Source organism: Phalangium opilio, unplaced genomic scaffold (genome assembly GCF_054372755.1).
Source record: "Phalangium opilio isolate 3A_F unplaced genomic scaffold, DU_Popi_V2 ptg000229l_1, whole genome shotgun sequence".
NCBI classification, from domain to species: Eukaryota; Metazoa; Arthropoda; class Arachnida; order Opiliones; family Phalangiidae; genus Phalangium; species Phalangium opilio.
The window spans coordinates 36,550-58,403 of NW_028324220.1; the positions used below are offsets into that span (position 1 = coordinate 36,550).

General features: G+C 40.9%; 1 protein-coding gene and 2 non-coding genes across 3 annotated transcripts; 2 read left to right on the forward strand and 1 right to left on the reverse strand.

The window, feature by feature from the left end:
* Window positions 1-4,397: 4,397 nt before the first annotated feature.
* Window positions 4,398-4,470, forward strand: TRNAV-CAC (transfer RNA valine (anticodon CAC)). The gene has a single exon. It is a non-coding gene; the product is annotated as a tRNA-Val (tRNA).
* Window positions 4,471-4,535: 65 nt separating this feature from the next.
* TRNAV-CAC (transfer RNA valine (anticodon CAC)) lies at window positions 4,536-4,608 on the forward strand. Its single transcript has one exon. It is a non-coding gene; the product is annotated as a tRNA-Val (tRNA).
* Window positions 4,609-8,128: 3,520 nt separating this feature from the next.
* Window positions 8,129-13,458, reverse strand: LOC149614011 (uncharacterized). The gene is made up of 2 exons (XM_089857977.1): window positions 8,675-13,458; window positions 8,129-8,618 (listed from the first exon to the last, which is right to left on the reverse strand). The coding sequence occupies exons 1-2, from the start codon at window positions 13,456-13,458 to the stop codon at window positions 8,129-8,131; spliced, it is 5,274 nt and encodes a 1,757-aa protein (XP_089714103.1).
* Window positions 13,459-21,854: the final 8,396 nt, after the last annotated feature.

A 21,854-nucleotide genomic window follows, 5' to 3' on the forward strand; every position in this document is an offset into this window, starting at 1 on the left:
TGATTTAACTTTTCATTTATAATCCTTATTTAATTTAAGGATGATGTCAGTTTGTAAGTCTCGTTAATTTAATTCCCCCTTTCCCACAGAGAGGGTCAGAAATTTAAATCACTTGTCAGAGACTGGAGATCTTCAACATTCAGTGACAGACTCTGAATCTCAATGGGCATTTAAAAAATTGTATAAATTTAAATTGAAATTCCAAATTATAATTAAATACTTTTTGTTTGATACGTTGATATTAATGTAATCAATCATTGAATACCAGTGGTGGGAATCTTCAGAAGAATCTTCTAACCCTTCTTTTCCGTAGAAGAGAGGGCAACACTAAAAATGCTGAAGGGCGCCTTCTTTGAAAAGAAGATTGGGTAAAAGAAGGCACAACGTCCTTCCTACTACCCTACCTTCCTTCCCCGCCCGAAAAATGCCTGGAATGGAGCTTTAACTATCGCGAACTCCCCTTCTAAGATTCGGAAGGTATTCCCTCGAGAAGGGAGGTGAGCCTTCTTTTTTGGGAAGAAATATCTCTTCAGAATTAAAGAAGGCAACTGGCTGGAGAAGGATGTTTACCTTCTTTTTTTTGGGAAGGACAGTGGCAAAGAAAGGAAGTTTTGGGGGAGGGAGAGAATAGGCATTGCCCAAGAAGGGAATTTTTTTTCTTCCGTGACGTAAACAGCCCGCGGAAGGTTTTAAGGCTTCTTTCAATGGGAAAGAAGTTCTGATAGGTAAGGTAGTACAGCTCTATTATGAAATCAAATACGAGAAACTATCGGTAGATGATGTTATTCCACCAAAGAAAAATTTACGTATTTGAAGATATTTGATTGAATCGATGATGACGACTGAACATTCTCAATTTATTAAGTCACTAGTATGTAGTAATTACAATTATGGTTTTTTCTATTGAGTTCAAATACTAACTTTCTGCCCTAATGAAATATTAAACCTAGGTCTATATGTGCATTATGTTAAAGATTTTAATATTAAGCATAAAACTACGGATTTTAATATGAAACATAAAATTACGGACAATTTCAATATTAAGCATAAAATAAAACTACTTGTGTGAGGATTACTTTCAAACCGTGCTAGGATGTCCACCTCCCTACCTTCATCACCGACTATACGGTCTCGTCTACGTGCACGGTCGTGCACGACGAAAGTACCAAAATCACGAAGATTGTGTCTAATGGTAACGATGGTGCTACGAACCGGATGTTGGCGGTCTGGGAAGCGTTCGGCATACAATGCTGCCGATTGTTGCACATTACCACGAAATTCACCCAAGATAAACATCATGTCCAGTTTATCGCTGTTAGAATAGGCTGGCATTCTTCTACGTGACAGAATGAACAACACAAATAAGAAACTAGCGGCATCGTAACTCGCGCACTTGTGATTACATAATGTGTGTAGGTCTCCTTATCTACAGCACAGTAGGTCAAACTACGGGCTTTGAGCATAGACATAGCCCGCGTTTTGGCCTACCGTAGATATGGATCCCATTCGTGGGATCTTTAAAATAACCCGTGGAGAACTGTAGGTCAGAATTGCCTGTGTAACTCTGATCTACAGTACTCCTTTCTAAAGAAACCTCGTATGGATGTCTTATCTACTGGTATGCTTTTTACAGCAATGTTACACTGAACGTAGGAGATCCGTGTAATAGGTAATGAAGACAGAGAAGAGAATATTCTAGCACGTTTTGACAAAAATTCTCGTAACAGTGGTAGATCGGTTGGGCTAAGCCATACAGATATTCTTGCCATATTACATCGACACCATTTCCTACCCTATCATATCCACCGCCATTAAACCTTAAAAGAGGACGATTTAATAAGACGGCATTACATTTGTCTTCCATGCGTGAACTATTAATTGCATCCGATCCACTATTCCGGCAAAGGCGACGAGGCTACATTTCACAGGGATGGTACGGTAAACCGTCTTATCATGCATTACTGGTCCCATAAAAAAGCCTATTGGTTACGACACCATTACCATCAACTGCGATGGAAGTTAAATGTGTGACTTGGCATTCATGGGTACCGACTTAACGGATCCTTCTTCGATGAGAACATTACTGGTGGAAAGTACTTGGACGTCCTGCGTCACGAGTTTAGTGAAGCAATAGACGCATTACCATTAGCAGTAATTCGTGAACTTTGCCACCACATTGGGCGGTCAGTGTTCGTTATTGGCTGAATTAACTTTTACATAACTGTTAGAAATGTTAGATAGGTAGAGGTGGACCAGTTCCGTGGTCAGTAAGGTCTCCTGGCCTTACCCCACTGGTTGTCTTCCTATGGGGTTATGTTAAGGGAATATCGTAGTATTAACGTTGTTTAATAAGGTCGCTTGGGGTTAAGTCATGACGTCACGTAGTTCCGAGGCTGGTAGCCTTCAGACGTTCCATATTAAACTATCTCTTTTGTTTACAATACTACGTATTTATTTACACCCTGTATACGAGGTCTACTCTGTAGTATAGTGACGTCACCTGACGGCAATATTGGGGGCCGTCAACAAAGGTAACTGTCGGTCTGATTTCTTCCACCCTGTATAATTTCCAACCCTTTGATGTGAATCACATTGGTTTGTTCGCCGACGGCAGTAGCGTAGCACATAAGCCTCTAACGCCACAATAGGATCTTCATTCGAATTATTTTTTCTTAAAATCATATATTAATAACTTGGGTTAAGCCACCCAACGACTGCTTTATCTTCCCAATGTTTGAGTGGTAACAAAGCGATATTTTGATAGTGCAAGATTCGGGAAAAGATTAAATATAAACCACAATCCATTATGATACTTTCGAACAATAACCTCGAAGGTTCAGAATGACAGTGCAGGCAGATCTGGGCTGTATAATTTAGTATGGTAACAATCATACTTTTATCGAGGGATGTCATGGTAGACTTTAGAAACGGATGTGAATATTATTTTCTCGACTTGGTCTTTTATATTAGTCGAAAAATTGGAATTTGTATATTTTAAAATCACACACGAGCTTTGAACGTTAACTTATTAATATGTTTGTAATGGTAATTAGAACTGATTAATTACGTCAGTAATGAACTAAAGATCAATTGGTCTAGACATTTTCACGGTATTTAAAAAAAATATTAGAAACCAAATCAATTTTAAGTGGTGTTGGGGTTAGGACAAGAAACTTTAAATGATTTAAATTGTTGTCATAGGTGTTTTATAACAATATTTTCTTTCATCATGTACGTCATAGTGACAAATTTTAAACTGAGTTTCGGCATATTGAAATTAAAGAATAAGAATCAGAATTAAATTGTTGAGGCACTTTGTAATAAACCCGTACTTCCATTCCGACAATAGGTTTACGTTTTAATTCCTATCTAGAAAGTCCATGTTGTGATATATGAAAAACATATTGGTTTAAATCAAAATACTTTTATTCGCAAGATAAATATTACACATTCCATAGTTTCATTTGGTGAGCTTTGAATAATGCGCAATTTTTATTATCAGAGTGATATTTACACTCTATTGAACAGAGATTAGACAAGTCTTTGTACTTGGGGCACCCTTATTCTTCGACGTTTATTATTGTTTTTCCAAAAAGTTCAGAAAGATATACTTGTTTTTCTAGCCCCTTTGTGTAAAGGATTGGTGCTTTCTTCGATATGGACACGACGATTCCAGATAATTCGTCCAATTCGTATTCACCCTCCGCAAATATGTCTGGAGATCCAGGAATTTATATCCTTGTCTTTCACGTTTAACTCGTTGTAGGGGAAAGGTGACCTAAATGTGCAAACATCACTTTCACCCGTTTTAATAACGAGAAACGCCAATTCTTTAGGGACGTATTGGTTGTTGGCTCTCATAAAGTTCGCTTCAACTATGCAGGAGTTTCCTTCCAACCTTTATTTTATAACATACATTTGTAATGACTCACTCAGAAAAACTTTAATCCGATAACCGCTTACATTTTTAGTTGTTTTCCGAGATGTGTTCGAAACCAGATACGGATTAGGAATGAAATTAAATGAGTAGCATCACCCATTATATAATAATTCGTTATTAAAAAATATTCTACAGGGCCGGTAGGCCCTTGTAGATATGACTTGATATCGTTTTGTAACGTTAAAGTAATATTCACCCGCTTTTGCTAATTTCCTATGGAGATTAACATGGGCTTTTCGTGATTTTTCCCCACCGATAACTTAAAAACTACAGCGAAGATACTTTTCGGAATTATCTTAAATTAACAATTAAGTATTCAGGGTGTGCTATCAGCCAGTTTGATCAAAACAATTAAGTCTTAGTATGTTAATTTTAGTTAATTACAGAAGTACGGCTTTGACCATCGTGATTGGACATAAAAATTAGCTATATCTCTTGGAAAACTCAGTGTTATTACGTATCTGTAGTGTGGTGGGTATCACGTCCGCTTCACACTCGGAAGGTCCCAGGTTCGAGCCCTGGTAGATACATGTATTGACCATCGTGATTGGACATAAGAATTAGTTAGATCTCTTGGAAAACTCAGTGCTACCACGTATCTATGGTGCAGTGGTTATCACGTCCGCTTCACACGCGGAAGGTCCCAGGTTCAAGCCCTGGTAGATACATGTTTTGACCATCGTGATTGGGCGCTTGAATTAGCTAGATCTCTTGGAAAACTCAGTATTACCACGTATCTATGGTGAAGTGGTTATCACGTCCGCTTCACACACGGAAAGTCCCAGGTTCGAGCCCAGGTAGATACATGTTTTAACCATCGTGATTGGACATAATAATTAGTTAGATCTCTTGGAAAACTTAGACTTACCACGTGTCTGTGGTGTAGTGGTTATAATAAATATTTAACAATTATTTCACTTCACTTGGTTTAATAATGTGACATAGGTAGCATACTTTTTCCCTACTTTTAAAAGCATTAAACTAAGTAATATTAGAAGTTCAACAGATTGTCAAAAAAAGCCACTGTAAATGGTGCTTAAATGCCTAATATTTCCTTAATACTTCCAAATAATATTAGTAAATGGCGTGAATTGATCATAGAAATGGGGTTAAAGTACACCCTAAATGATGTCTTTTTGGCACTGGAAAAAAACAGCATATATGGTGTTTGAATGCACCATTATATTTTAGAGTGCAAATGTATGACGGTAAAGCAAACATAATTATTCAAAATTTAATTACATTAAGACTGAAGTGACAGATATTATATAAAAACGTCTTGGTTTGGACCAAGGCCGAAAAAACAAACGATATGTGTGAGGTTTATCAATTGACTGAAGTTTCAGATATTGAAATTTTTTTCTAGTTATTTTTATCCACTCAATCCTTAATCAATATTTAATTCAATCAACTGATTTTGCTGTTAATCGATCTAGTCCCTCTAAATTAATTTAAAAAATTACATATCTACGCTTTTTCAAGAACAATTAATTTCATGATCGGAAAATGTAATTGTTCTTGAAAAAGCGTAGATATGTAATTTTTTCAATTAATTTAGAGGGACTAGATCGATTAACAGTAAAATCAGTTGATTGAAATAAATATTGATTAAGGATTGAGTGGATAAAAATAACTAGAAAAAAATTTCAATATCTGAAATTTCAGTCAATTGATAAACCTCACACATATCGTTTGTTTTTTCGGCCTTGGTCCAAACCAAGACGTTTTTATATAATAACTTATAGATCTTCCTTGAAAACTGTAACTAAATAACTAACCGTAATATTTAGTCGGCCTCTCCCGTACCCTTGGATCGGTGAAATTAAAAACAATTCCCTTTTTCCCTTGTTCAGAAAAATTATATATCCAATAGTCAATGTTGTATGTACAATTCCTATGGAGAATTTATAATTCACGCTCTTTCATACTATAAGCACACTGAAAACGTTCTCCTCTCTCTCGGAAGGGAAATTTGAGAACTCTTAGTTCTTTCTCGACACCAGACTCCCGTAATATACCAGGGAAAGCACCGATGATTAGGCAAATAATTTTCGTACAATTTATTCGGTCTTCCCCCGTACTCTGAAACGGTGAGGATCCAATCCCCCTCGTCGATTTATGTACGGACCCTCCGTACTACCTTTGTCAGCCTCTACCGCGGCAAAATTTATACACCCAGTGTTAGTTCTATGGTCCATACACGTCCCGCTCTTTTCTCATTTTACCGTGAAACTTACGTACTCTCCGTGCCGTCCAGGGGGCACAAAACAGCCGCTTCGGATAATTCGAGACCGTCGAATTTTTATACCCAAAGTTAATTTTCTCATAGGGTATCATACTCCACGTTATCTCTATGGCAAATTCACACCCAACCCGTTCTCTTATTTATATACTACTTATTTATATACCGACCCCTCTCTTTTTATACAAACCCCACCGGCTATTTTAAGCTCTATGAGCAAGATCGCCCCTTTAACTAAAAGCTGAAGAAATTCTCCCCACTAAAATAAAATACCCTGACCTTTTTAGGCCTATTTTATAACCTCCTTGACCTTTCCATGTATTATAGTGATCAGTAGTAACCCTTGGTTATTCCGCGACACGAACTCATTTGAAATAAAAAGACGATATTTGCAAAAGCATTAAAATTTTTATTTGAAATTAATGTAAAAAGTAACAAGAAACAAGTGAGGTCTATCTGAAACCAATGGGGGGAAAGAATCCATTGTCCCCTTTTGTCCTATTGATGTTTAGGACAGGAATGGGTGTGACCGTTGGTCCAATAGGAAAGCCAAGGTCACGCGGACTTCTACACCAATGAACATCGGATGATTTCAACATTTTACAACCGAATTTGTTGTTTTTTTATTCAACCTTACCTTTTTGCTTTCGCTGTCTATAGACTGCGGAAGCATTGTAATTACCCCTTACGGATGGGCATCTTCTCCCCCCTTTCTGCTCCCAATTTTTCATGTGACCTGGGAGAATCTATCATAAATAAAGTTACTTTCATTTCAAACTCCCCGCTAGAAATACGAACTTCAGCGAAATCTAAACGAGGTCCCGTAAATTTTTCACTATTGAAGAATTAATTTTTTGGCACGACCGGGATTTGAACCCGCCACGTCTGTATCCACACAGGCACCAGAGTACAACGCCTTACAGACTGAGCTATAGAAGCTTAGTGCTTATCAGCGATTTTCACCAACAGTATCTCACTCTTCCCTCGACGGGCTAGCTATTTTTTTGCCAGAGATAAAGAGAGAGGAGGGGGACCACGTGACTCTCGTTACTAGAGTTTAGAACGGTCGACGACTGCAAGGTTGTATGAGGTGTTAATATTTCATTTCGGTTTAGGGTTAGGCTGTTTTCATTGTTGCTAGAACGGTTGTATGCGGTGTTAATATTGAATTTCGGTTTAGATTAAGTTAAAGTACTGAAACAATAACTAATGATATAATTGCGTTCACTATTATGGTTTTAATTAGATTTATATTAACGAACTCCAACAACAACTAATTATATAATTTCGTTCACTATTATTTACGCATCAGTTAGTTTATCACACTCACGTTCGTAAACTTATTCAAACTACAACTGATATAATTACCTTCACTATTATGATTTCAATTAGATCGCTTAAAGGGGCTTTACGACCCCCATCCCACGTTCCGAACAGCCCCTTTAAGTTAAAGTACTTAAACGAAAAATAGACGTAAGTTGATCACACTCATTTGAACCAAAAACGTATTCTGAGAGAGCGGTAGCTCTCTTAGATAAGACTTCATACTGCCCATAATGTATGTCGCGACTATTCTTCCCTTGTTCAAGGTTGTGATAAATTGACTAATTCTTGATACGGATATTAACTTAATACTTCAGTTTATTAGTTTAAAAACATTACAGCAAAATTACTCTAACTGCGCGTCAATTGTTTTGATTTAAAATTAAGTTACTCCGCCGAGATCTCTAAGATAACTGCCCTTTTTACAAAATGGAATGGGTTTTTATACAAACAAAAAAGTCATTTTTTACCAGAATAATCTATTAGATATCGAAGTTCAAACACGGCTTGTTTTCTAAGTTAACAGTTAAGGTTTTTTATGTTCAGTTCAATTTAGTTCAGTTTAGTTTAGCTTGGAGGTGATCGATCAGAAGTGGCGACATTCTCCCCACCATGGACTCCGTTCATCCGTCAGTAACTTCGAATCGATGAAGCATTTGGACTGCTCGCCTTATTATGGATCCTCCTAGCAGCTTGACGGCGACTGCTCGGACCTTTCCATCTCGACCAGGGAAGACTTCTTGAATTCGTCCCATCCGCCAACTTTGACGAGGAAGTTTTGGTTCCGCCAGGAGTACTATATCGTCCTTCTTAAATTCCACCACGTCATGGACTGGCTTGCTTGCGTGAGCGGTCTTCAAATCCAGGAGGTAGGCTTTGATCCAACGGTTCCAGAACTGGTCAAGAATCGTCTGTCTATAGCGAAGTCGTCTGGTTAACTGACTTCTACAGGCTGTGGGTGGCATATCAGCAAAATTGGCACTCGGAAGACAGCTCAGTCGTTTGCCGATGAGGAAGTGAGAAGGAGTTAAGGGGGAGGGCTCCCCTAAATCAGTGTAGGTGTAAGTCTGGAATTCAAAACTGCTTCTATCTCCGCCAGGCTGCTTGTTAGCTCTTCATAGGTTAAACTGCTTCGTCCGAGGGTCTTCTTGAGGCATTCCTTCACTGACTGTACTATCCTCTCCCAAAAGCCTCCCCACCAAGCCGCTCTCTCAACAATATATTTCCCATGTATGCATTGTTGTCCCAGGAAGTTCCGGAAATCGTCTTCGTTTATCCTTCCGTAAAGAGTTTTTAACTCTTTCTCAGCTCTCTTGAATGTTTTCGCATTGTCCGAGTATACCGTGGTGACGAGTCCTCTTCGGGCAATGAAACGTCGAAAGGATAATATAAATTTCTCCGTGCTCAGATCCGTTACTGCCTCCAAATGCACTGCTCTGGTGACTGCGCATGTATAGAGCGCGATGTACGCCTTCTCGTGTTCTTCTCCGCTCCTTATGAATAGAGGGCCGGCAAAGTCAACTCCTGTGGTAGCAAATGGAGGTGTTTCTACTATTCGATCGACTGGTAAAGGTGCTGTTATCTGAGCTGCAGGCTTTGTCCGGAATCTTCTACATCTACCGCATCGGTTTACGACTCTTTTGACTAACTGGCGTCCTTGTGGTATCCAATATTCTCCTCGTAATTGCGCTAAGGTGCTTTCAAGTCCACAATGTTTCACCCTTTGATGAGCCTCGATCGCTATTATCTGTGTTAGCCCATTATTTGCGGGAATGATGAGTGGGTGTTTAAGTTCATCGCTGATATTGGCGAATTGAAGTCGTCCTCCTAAACGTATGACATCGTTGTCGAGGAATGAACGAAACTGAAGGAGTTTCGACGTCTTCGCTAATGGTTCGCCTGCTTGTAGGCAATGGTAGTCATCCGGATAGCTCTCTTTTTGAATTTCTCGTACCCAGAAGAGTTTGGAATCTTGAAGTTCGGCAGCCGACAGAGGTCCCTTGCGTCTTTCATCGTTTGCGATTCTTATATTGTGGATGAAGCGACGTACCCATGCCGTCACTCTGTACACACGGCGGATTCGGCTGTATCTCTTTATGTCCAAAAGCGGTTCTGTTGTGACGCGGCAAACCAACGTGATAATGTTCCTCTTCTCCTTGGTAACTGACTCGTCTAGAGTACATACCGTTGACTTGGATTGACATGGCCATTGATCTCTCTTTTCCGAAAGCCAGCTTGGACCTTTCCACCATAGAGCTGTCTTGTTCAAGGTGTCTACCGAGCAGCCTCTTGACGCTAGATCCGCAGGATTCTCCTTTCCAGCTACATGTGACCAGCAATTCGGATTGGTACTTGATTGGATCTCCATCACCCTGTTGGCGACAAAGGGTTTCCACTCCCTCGACACACCACGGATCCAGTGTAGCGTTATCTCTGAGTCGGTCCAGCATCGGTAAGCAGTAATTGCTCCTTCAAAACTTTCCATCGTCGTCTTCAGTAGGCGAGATCCAATGAAAGTTGCCATAAGCTCAAGCCTTGGTATGGTGAGTGACTTTATCGGGGCGACTCTGGTTTTCGACGATACTAATGAGACTCCAATTTCTCCCTTGTCCGTCTCGTAACGAATATACGCTACTGCTCCATAGGCCGACTCGCTCGCGTCACAGAAAAGGTGAATCTCTCTATCGACAACTTTTCCATGGAATCCAGAATAGTACCATCGTGGAATCGACATTTTCCCGAACTCCTTCAGCTCTTTGACCCAGTCGTTCCATAACGTTAGAATGTCAGAAGGTAACTTGTCGTCCCAACCAACGCCTTTTATCCACAGTTTCTGAAAAAGGCACTTGACTCTCATGAGATATGGTGATAACAGTCCGATCGGGTCAAATAGTCTAGCCGCCGCCTTGAGTACCCCTCTCTTTGTATCTTGGGTCTCCCTAAGGAACGCCAGTAGAGTAGATATATCGAAAGTTAGGATGTCTTTCTTCGGGTTCCAAGCTATCCCAAGTACTTTCAGCAAGTTGGAGTTTGATTCTTGGTTCAATAGCGTCACTGGTGCTTGATCTTCGGACCATTGAATTGCGAGCTCTTCACAGTTCGTAACCCACTTGCGTAGGTTCATCCCAGCTTCGGAAAATATCTGTCTCGATCCATGGTAGATTTCATTTGCTTCGTGCTTAGACTCGGCACCGGTTACAAGATCGTCAACGTAGAGCCTTTTGGCTAACATCTCGCTGAGGACAGGATACTTTTCATGGAATTTCTTGAAATGATGACGCAAGGTGGCCGCGAGAAGGAATGGGCTGGAGGCCACTCCAAACAAAACTCTCGTCATTCGTAAGTGTACTACTTGAAGTGGCTCGTCTTGTTTCGGTAACTTGGTAATCCATAAAAATCGGACATAATCTCGGTCTTCTGGCTTGAGGACTATCTGCAGGAACGCTTTTTCAGCGTCGCTCATTAGAGCGATCCGATGTTGTCTGAATTGAAGCAGGATTATTAGCAAATCTGGGACTAAACTTGGTCCAACGTGTAGGCAAGAGTTTAGCGCTGGCGATCCTTTCTCATGGGCGGAAGCATCATGGACCACCCTGAGCTTTGTAGTGGTCTTATCTTCTCGGAGGACTGGGAAATGCGGAAGGTAATGCACTCCGTTTCTCATGGCGATATTCTCTTCAGGTACTCGTTCAGCAAAGCCCTGAGCCAGCATCTCGTCTATGGCGTCTTCGTATCTCTGGAACAGAACGGGATTATGTCGTAGCTTCTTGATAAGAGAACCCAGTCGCTTGGTAGACAAGGCGATGTTATCCCCAATTTTGTCTTTGTTGTCTTTCCATGGAAGACTGGTTTTGTATCTTCCATCCTCAAATTCCAGAGTGTCTTCATGACTGGCAAGTACACTTTCTTCGACCATGGTATGTGTATTCTCTTCCTTTATCCCCAAGGATTCAATCTCCCAGAAGGCTTTGAGAGATTTCGCAAGTTCTTCATTCTGGATTCCGACCCTCATGACTTGAATTGAGTTGACCGCCACAGATTGATTTTGAACTCCGTGCACCGACCATCCGAATACGCTCTTCACAGCTACCAGGGAATTATCGAGCCTCCTCGTCTCTCCAGTATTTAGAGACCAGAAATAGTCGACGCCAATTAAAATGGGTACATCCTGCGAAACGGAGACTCCTTCGATTTGGTCCATATCGCCCAGCGTTATTTCTTTCTCGTCTAATTGCTGTCGAATGCATTCCCCAGGAACCGTAACGATAGCTCCACTGATGGTTGGTACCTCTAAGGCTTCTATTTGGGCAGTGATGTTGGAATCCATTACGCTTCGAAGTGTTAATTTTACAGTTCTTCTGGTGACTCTTTCCGGCTCTGATTTCCCAAAGGCAAATACGTTGACGAGTTCCTCCTTTACGACAGGTAATTTTAAGCTTCGTACCAAATCTTCTCGTACGAAGGTTCCTTCGCTAGCCCCATCAAATAGACATTTCACGGGAGCCCTGGTATTTCTTCCTTCTGCGTAGACAACGACAGTTTGAAGAAATAACTTGCGTCGAATTTCTTTCTCTGGCGGCCGTGGGATAAAGGTTGTCATGGTGAGGGACCTTTTCTCGGGTTCTTGATGTTTCTCACTCTCGTGCGGTTTTTCCGCTCCAGATTTTGGAGTCTCATTGAATCTCTGCCGACAGATGGATGCATGATGCTTTCTCCTACAGTGTTGACATTTTGCTTTTGAAGTGCAACGGCGTACCGGGTGACCTTGACTCAAGCAAAGGAAACATCTATTCTTGTTCCTTATCTGCTCACCTTTCTGCTCTAATGATAAGGTTTCGCATTCTTCCGTTGGGTGCTCCGTACTTCCACAGAAAAGGCAGGTTTTCGAGACGGCAGTCTTGAGGACCGCTGTTGTTGGGACACGGCTCTTTGGATTCTGCAGACTCTTGAAATAACTAGGCTTATGTTTCGATTTGTGTGAACTCCAACGTCCCACGCCTGCAGCTCTACCCTCTTCTTCGGCTCTATTAGGTACGCATAGGACCATGGTCTTTTCTCGGCTCTCCACCTCTCGCTTGAGATGATTCAACAGATGTCTCGCGTCTTGTTCCTCGTCTGCATAGTTTTTGTTGAAGTCCAATAGGATCTCTTGTGGCAGGAGTCGCGTAAGAATGGGGTATAAGAAGGTTCCATATGTCTCCATGGTCGTTCCCAATGCTTCAAGACTCTTTACTTGTATTTCACAAGTATCATATAGCTGTCTTAGCAATGTTACCTCCGTGGCTCTCCTTACAGGTTGTAGATACAATAGCGTTACCATATGACTGTTGACGGCTTGAGACTTCTTGCCGAAACGTTCATTAAGCTTCTCTACCACCGCTCTGTACTTCTCGTCCGACAGCGAGTAACCTCCAATAGCCTGCAACGCCGGACCCTCGAGGAATGACTTTAAGTATACAAACTTGTCTACAGTCGCCAATGCTGGATTATGGTGTATGGATGCTTCGAACTGTCCCCAGAAGTTCTGCCAGCACGAGAAGTCCCCACTGAACTTGGGAATGGTCAAATGAGGTAGCTTTACGGTTGCTCTGATCCCGCGGTTTCTCTCTCTATTAGGTTGATCTTGAGCTTCCAAACTTGACCGGAATGACTCGTCTCCTCTTTGAGCCTCTAGGGATTTAATTGCTCTGTTCAATTTCGTTCTCCATTTGATTATCTTCTCTTTGTAGTCTTCAGATACCGCGACCTCCATTTCGATCTCGTCTTCGTCCATTGGCTCTTGGATCTGAATATTCAGCTCATTAAGACTGGTGTTCTTGCTTTCCAGCTGTTCCAGAATCTCTTCTAACTCGTCCTTGACCAAATTGTCTTCTTCTAAGGCTTTCTCGAGCTGGTTTAGCAACTTAGTGGTTCTTTGACGAAGTACACCTCTAGCTTTCTTTGCGGCTTCCATACCGTGGATCAATCAATATAGCACCTCTACAAGTCCTCTCAATGACTTCCCTTGAACTGTCTCGCAATTCTTCTCTATTCGAATGCCACGATATTTACTTCTCGTTCTCTGCTCCCGGGTTTCGGCACCAAAATGTCGCGACTATTCTTCCCTTGTTCAAGGTTGTGATAAATTGACTAATTCTTGATACGGATATTAACTTAATACTTCAGTTTATTAGTTTAAAAACATTACAGCAAAATTACTCTAACTGCGCGTCAATTGTTTTGATTTAAAATTAAGTTACTCCGCCGAGATCTCTAAGATAACTGCCCTTTTTACAAAATGGAATGGGTTTTTATACAAACATAAAAGTCATTTTTTACCAGAATAATCTATTAGATATCGAAGTTCAAATACGGCTTGTTTTCTAAGTTAACAGTTATGGTTTTTTATGTTCAGTTCAATTTAGTTCAGTTTAGTTTAGCTTGGAGGTGATCGATCAGAAGTGGCGACAATGTATAACGGTGGTAGTAGTAGATAAATGCTGTTCCCAGCACAGGTACAGTGGAAGGCAGGGAGGATAGAGGATAGCATGAACCCAGCACAGGTACAGTGGAAGGCAGGGAGGATTGAGGATTGAGGATATGCGGATTGAGGATTGCAAGATGGCGGGTGAGAAAACAAGCTGGTGGGGGAAGACTTTGTATGTAAGCCTTTTGATTGACGCACCCCGCTCTCGCACCTGCAAGGGGTGTTTTTGATTGACAGGTCAATGAAGCGTGTTCGATTCTCGGATGCAGAAGTACATACATTGGATTATGAAGATAGGGTGAATTATGATTTAAGAAATAAACAGTATTTTAATATGTTAATTAGATCAAAATTTGAACCATTAATAATCTCCGGTATTAATCAAATGGTTAAGGGGGTATGAACCTCCAGATGGCGTTGGGGGAAAATAAAGAATCCCCAAAAAACCCAGCTCTACCGATTATTCTAGATCATTCTAGAAAAATTAAAATTCCCCGTTAAACCCAAGTTAACGTTGTTTAAGGCCATGACGTAAAATGTACAGTCAAAGTTGTGGATTGTTCGAGAATAACTTCCCGAAAAAACCCACGGCGTAAACACCATTAATGTACAATCAAAGCTAGGGTGATGATCTTATTAACAGTATAAATAGCCAGGACCCTGAGTTAAACCACCATCACAATCTCTCTAAAGTCCGACGAGGAAGGAAGGAACAGCCACCAAGTACAATGTAAGTATAATTTTTGTGGACTTGGTGTTTTTTAAAGTTAAAGTTTGAACCGTAAATATCGGTGTTAATGGGAGATTTTTTACCCTCATCAAGGCTTAAGAAATCCGTGGTCGTTGACTTCGATTTTCTTACCGGGCGAATTGTTGGAGTTGAATGGGAACAAATAGCCAAGGAGGTGGCCGTTACAACCGTAGAGAAAACACCGAGGGTTGGCTCATGGTCTTTCGCGCCCCCATACAGTGAAAAAGAATTTACATATGACACTGTGCGTCAGAATAGGTGGCTTCTAAACAACCTGCATGGTCTGGAATGGGATTATGGGGTAACCCCCTACGAAAAACTCGGGGAGTGCCTCCGATCTGCAGTTCAAGGCTACCACCGCGTATTCTGTAAAGGGGAGGAAAAGTGTTTATTTTTGTTGAACATTATTAATCGAGAAGTTAAAGACTTGAATGGAGTAGGATGTCCAAAAGCTAACGAAATCGATGAGGATGGTCCGATGGTGACGTGTATGCTTAATCATAAGCCTGCCTATAATAACAAGAAATATTTGTGTGCACTCTCAAAATGTATATTATTTTCCGAGTGGATTTATAACCACCAGCAAATTGTAAATAATCATTTAGGAGACGAATAAAACAAAATAAATTCAAGTTAAGTGATACATATATTTATTTAGCTTTTATTTTATTTATTTTTTATTTTTATATTTGAAATGCGATTTCAAAATTCTCCAACACGCTAGTATTTATAGCAGCGCCAACGTGCTGTATAAGCGCCCGTTCCAAATGCGAGATCATCGCGCGTTCCTCCACGGCCATCTCGGCCATGTTGCAGCTATCCCGCCTCCTCACAAACAATGTATATATCGCGTTTTGTACGCTGTTAATAAATAAGAAGGAAAAAAAAAGTTTTTAGTGAAACTATGTACATTGTATACAGGGTGATTCAGAGTTGTATGCGTTCCTTGCAACAGTAGATTCCTTGCAAAATTTGGAGTCGAATTTTCCTGAGCGGTTTTGGTCTAAACCGAACCGTTACAGAGTTACAAGCCCTTAAACTCCGGGCCCATTTGGGCCCTATTACCCCCTTCAGACGGTTCGTAAAATCTTGGTCTAATAAGAAAGCTTGTTTAATACTCTTGTTACTTTTGAAAAAAAACAAAGCGATTTTCCTTAAACGAAATTCAGGTTTTCTGAAGAAACATGCGATATCTAACATTGCCCCTCACTATCTTTCTCAAGCAAGCGTTTAGTTTTAACGTGTCGTCTGAAGAGGGTATTAAACAAGAGGTGAAGAGAAGTTTAAAATGAGCTATCATCAGTGATTGCCAATTTGAGAAGCTCTTAATTTCAAATTCACATTTTTGCCTCCAAGCTTCCGCTAGAGCTTTCCACCCTCTTCAGACGAAGCATAAAAAGTACTTTCAATAAATTTTTTTGGATATTTCTTTATTTCGATGTAACAAACGAATTAAATTGAAACAAAAGAATTAAATTGCAACAAAAGGTCTTCAACGAATTATGAAAGAAGTTGCTCAAAATGAGCACCATTGGCGTTGATGCATGCCTGAGCCCGACGTCTAAAAGACCCTTGCACACTGTTTATCATTTCCGGATGATCTCGAATGTTCGCCGCAGCATGTTGAATGCGCTCCCAAAGAACGTCTCTTGTTGGCACTGCTGAAAAGTAAACCATGGCTTTCATGGTTCCCCACAAGAAAAAATCCAGTGGATTTTAATCTGGAGAACGGGGACGCCACAGCACTGGTCCAGCGCGTCCTATCCATCTTCCTGGATATTGTTCGTTTAGAAATTCCCGAACCGCACGACTGTAGTGCGCGGGAGCACCATCCTGCAGGATCCACATGCGTGCTCGGGTAGCCAAAGGGACGTCTTCCAATAGTTAAGGTAGATCTTGACGAAGAAATTCCAAATACGCTTCACCAGTTAGACGTGGTGGTAGCATAAACGGACCAACAAGTCCGGCCCAGACATTTATGGAAAACTGGTGCTGATGACTTCCTTCTCGAGTTAGATGAGGTTTTTCTGCAGTCCAGTAGTGCAAATTGTGAAGGTTTATTATGCCTGTTCTGGAAAAATTCGCTTCATCCATGGAAAGAATGCTTGACAGGAAGTTCGGATCGTTTGCGTCGCGTTGTAATAACCAACGGCTGAAATTAACTCGCTGTTGATAGTCATTTGGTGTTAACTCCTGAACTCGCTGGTAATGATAGTGCCTTAGTCCGTTCGATCTAATAACTCTCCAGACGCGGGATTGTGGTATACCCGTGAAATGAGCGATTTGCCGGGTGCTTACCGTTGGGTCCTCAATGACGTAGTTCATTATCTCATCTTCTTGGCGATCACGAACAATACCGCCCAACGCCTAGGCCACGATTAACCGCGCCAGTTTCCCGTAATCGTCGATCAACATTGAGGAACGTGCGAGGGTCTGGTGCTCGTCTCCTAGGAAATCGTTCAGCGTACCTTAGCGCAGCTTCGTTCGCGTTACCACGACATTCCCCTAACAACAAATGCATGTCCGCGTATTCGTTATTCGTAAAGTTATTAAACGCTCGGTTCGCCATTGCAGACTTTAATAAGTTCCATCTATTCAGAATAATTTATCGGGTACAAATAAATTTTCACTGCTTCAGCAGGGAAACTAAAGGCAATTAAATACTTCAAAATAAGCCAAAAATTACTTTTAATAGGTATTTTGGTCTAATAGAAACCGGATTCACATTCATTGCGTTTGAGAGTCCTCTAAATCCGTAATCTACGCCATGGGAAATTTGTATTTTCACCAATTAGTAAACGAAACCAACGTCTCGTTTACAAATTGGTGAACACTAAATGACTATCCACAGCGAGTTAATTTCAGCCGTTGGTTATTACAACGCGACGCAAACGATCTGAACTTCCTGTCAAGCATTCTTTCCATGGATGAAGCGAATTTTTCCAGAACAGGCATAATAAACCTTCACAATTTGCACTACTGGACTGCAGAAAACCCTCATCTAACTCGAGAAGGATGTCATCAGCACCAGTTTTCCATAAATGTCTGGGCCGGACTTGTTGGCAACCGTCTTGTTGGTCCGTTTATGCTTCCACGACGTCTAGCTGGTGAAGCGTATTTGGAATTTCTTCGTCAAGATCTACCTTTACTATTGGAAGACGTCCCTTTGGCTACCCGAGCACGCATGTGGATCCTGCAGGATGGTGCTCCCGCGCACTACAGTCGTGCGGTTCGGGAATTTCTAAACGAACAATATCCAGGAAGATGGATAGGATGCGCTGGACCAGTGATGTGGCGTCCCCGTTCTCCAGATTTAAATCCACTGGAGTTTTTCTTGTGGGGAAACATGAAAGCCATGGTTTACTTTTCACCAGTGCCAACAAGAGACGTTCTTTGGGAGCGCATTCAACATGCTGCGGCGAACATTCGAGATCATCCGGAAATGATAAACAGTGTGCAAGGGTCTTTTAGACGTCGGGCTCAGGCATGCATCAACGCCATTTTGAGCAACTTCTTTCATAAGTCGTTGAAGACCTTTTGTTGCAATTTAATTCTTTTGTTTCAATTTAATTAGTTTGTTACATCGAAATAAAGAAATATCCCAAAAAAGTTATTGAAAGTACTTTTTATGCTTCGTCTGAAGAGGGTGGAAAGCTCTAGCGGAAGCTTGGAGGCAAAAATGTGAATTTGAAATTAAGAGCTTCTCAAATTGGCAATCACCGATGATAGCTCATTTTATACTTCTCTTCACCTCTTGTTTAATACCCTCTTCAGACGACACGTTAAAACTAAACGCTTGCTTGAGAAAGATAGTGAGGGGCAATGTTAGATATCGCATGTTTCTTCAGAAAACCTGAATTTCGTTTAAGGAAAATCGCTTTGTTTTTTTTTCAAAAGTAACAAGAGTATTAAACAAGCTTTCTTATTAGACCCATATGGGCCCGGAGTTTAAGGGCTTGTAACTCTGTAACGGTTCGGTTTAGACCAAAACCGCTCAGGAAAATTCGACTCCAAATTTTGCAAGGAATCTACTGTTGCAAGGAACGCATACATCATTGAATCACCCTGTATAACGTAAGTAGGATTGATAGTGTTAATGAATCATACCCACATCCATCATAGTTAGGGGATGGTGATCCCCCGTCCGGGGTGGGATAAACCCCGTTTTCGTCCCTTGTCGGACTAAGCGGAGGGGTAGAAAAATATATTAATAAATAAATGAAATAATAGTAATAATTAATAATAAATCAAAATATTTTCTATATCTTCAATACACACCTGGGACGAATATACCCCGAAATTAAATTTTCTAACGCGGTTAGAAGCTCCCGCACATCTTCCGAGCCCATACTCCGCAAGAGCAGCGTTCTTACGGTGTCTAACACCCTAAACGATATCAATTAGCACAATTTATGGTGGGTTTCATAAATATTGAGGTATTTACCTGTATCCATCACAACTAATATTAACAACGATTTCCTCGTTAAAATCTTCAAAATCGCCGAGATCGGCGCTAATTACATAAAAACAAATTAATTATTGATATTAAACAAAAGTAATAAGGGTAAAAAGAAAAAACTTACATGTCGCCAGGATTTAAGATGGGGAATGTGAGCATGGAGTCATCACTCCCATTTTCATTTTCAACTATATAATTGATAACTCCCCCCTCGTCTATAATGTCATCCTCCTCTACAACAAATATCGGGAGGTTTTGATTTTCCTCCTCACTTAACCATACATTCAATTCTGTGGGTATACGCCCGGCAACCATTTTTTTTTCTAAATTTAATTTCAAAGTTTTTTGTTTAAAAAATAATCTACTCGACTTGCGTCTTGGTCAGAAAAATCGTTGTGAGTAGAATATTGAAAATGGCCCATGCCCCTGGGTCCAACATGTAGTATGAAAACCTCTAACCTTTCCATGAATTTTCAAAAAATCACAATAGAACTTCAAACAGTTAGTATGAATTGTAGGATTAAAAACCATACATCTCTGAATCACTGGTTTCAATCGGGATTCCCCCAAAAAACCCAAAGGCCGCGAACAAATCAACCCTGATTACTGGGTGGTCGGTTACCAGTTCGAAATATACTGATAACTCAAAATATATAGTGTATAGAATAAGATGTATCCGACCCCTCGTTTCGAACCATCTAGAAGGCGAAAACACGTGCGTCTTAACCTAACATGTCAACTTGACGTCTCGACCGAGGTGATACCCAGCCTCTATTCTGGGTGGTCAAACGCTATAACATTTACATTCGGAACTCGGGTGACAAACCCCCGTGTACGAATGTACCTGCTACTATAGTGTAAGATACAGTTTGGGTTTTTCATCAGAGGAGTAAATTTCTTAGACTCGAGGGAATCTTCACATCAAAGCGTCATTGTTGACTTTACAATACCTACAATATAAACCGAAATCGGATGTACAATGAAGTGTCGAACATCTCGGACCATCTAGAATATTCTTTCCGATTCCAGAACATTCTATTGTTTCTAGAAGGTTCTATTTGGGTCTTCCATATTACACCAGCTTAAACCAGACGCAGTCGGATTTCTGTACGTTGATGGGGAAACCCCGGAAAATCCAAGGAAAAAGACACTGTTTATGGCTGACAATATTTTTATCCAATGGGAATCACGGGAAAGGGTGAAACAATATATACGTGAGCTTAAAAATTGTATAAAAGGGATGGGAAATGGGTGCTATGGTCACATTCGATTTCAAGATGTACTCCTGCTCTACTTGCGCCGATGTCTTTACCAACCAGCCGAACCTTAGTCGTCATATGCGGACCAAACACGGTAATATTTCTTTTGCGTGTCCAGTTTGTAATAAGAGTTATGCGCGGAAAGACAATTCAAACCGCCATCAACGGCAAATGAACCACGTTGAAGCCGCCGTAAATAAAGTCGTGGAAAATAATACGCGTCCAGCGTCTCCTCAACCCGGGCCATCTCACCGCGTCACCCCTCCCAATTCCCCTGTTAAGAGGAAAGCGGCACCGATTCCGACAAACGGAGGAAAGAAAAGAAAAGTTGAAAATGGTAAATATTTGGTTTATTGATTTCCCCTGTAAAGTGTCTTACCCGTCGCAAATTGATGTACAGGGTGTAGGTACCCACCAGAGGTTTAGTTGCGCTAGTCGTATAACTCGACATTTGAATTGGTGTAGGAATTAATTCCTAATTTATATGTAGAAAATGCGCCAATACCAGATGAGACGTTATCTACCCAAGATATCGAAGGACTTGATGGGTTTATAAAGATGTGGGAGGATAGACAAAATCTAGATGGGAGGGGTAGGGAAAATGAAGATGGTGATGTTTTGCTCTCGCAAGATGATGCAGGTTTAAGCGACTTTATGGAGAATTGGGAGGCCGAAAAAACGCGATAGAACAACCCGGAAGTCAACAACCGGACATTGAGGATATTAACGCGCTCGATAACGCCATTTTCTCGGCCAGAATTACCGCCCCAGAAGAAGTGACGGACCCCGTTTTGTTTATAAACAAACACCGGGAAAAACTAGAAACTTACCTCAGAAACAAACTAAACGTGAAAAAGGGGATTAAATGGTACTTGGTGGTACAAGCGCGGTACACTCGGGAGTTGGCTAATACTGCCACTGAGGCAGAAACTTTACCATTCTTTCGAGGATTTATGCATGTAACAATGACACCGGAAGTTATTCCGGGGCAAATTAACTCGAGTCTTGATAAGATCGCCGAAAGTATGAGCACTTTCGAAGCTATGGGGAGCGGCTGGGTGTTGGATCGAATTATATATTTACAAATTAATATCATCCAATATTTACCCCTCGTTGGAGGTACATACTTCGAATTGCCGCGTGTGATTGCGAATAAACGGGCTACAGTGAACGTTAACCCAGAAGACCCCCGGGATAAGAAGTGCTTCCTGTGGTCGATTTTAGCCAAACTCCACCCGGCTTTAATCAACGCAAACCGCATATCACATTATAGACCATACGAGAATGAACTCGATTTATGCGGCATTAAATTCCCCTTCGAACTAGACGCATTTAAATTGAAACGATTCGAGGAGAAAAACAATTTATCAATTAATATTTTCGCGTATGAAAAAGGATATTTCCCGCGATATGT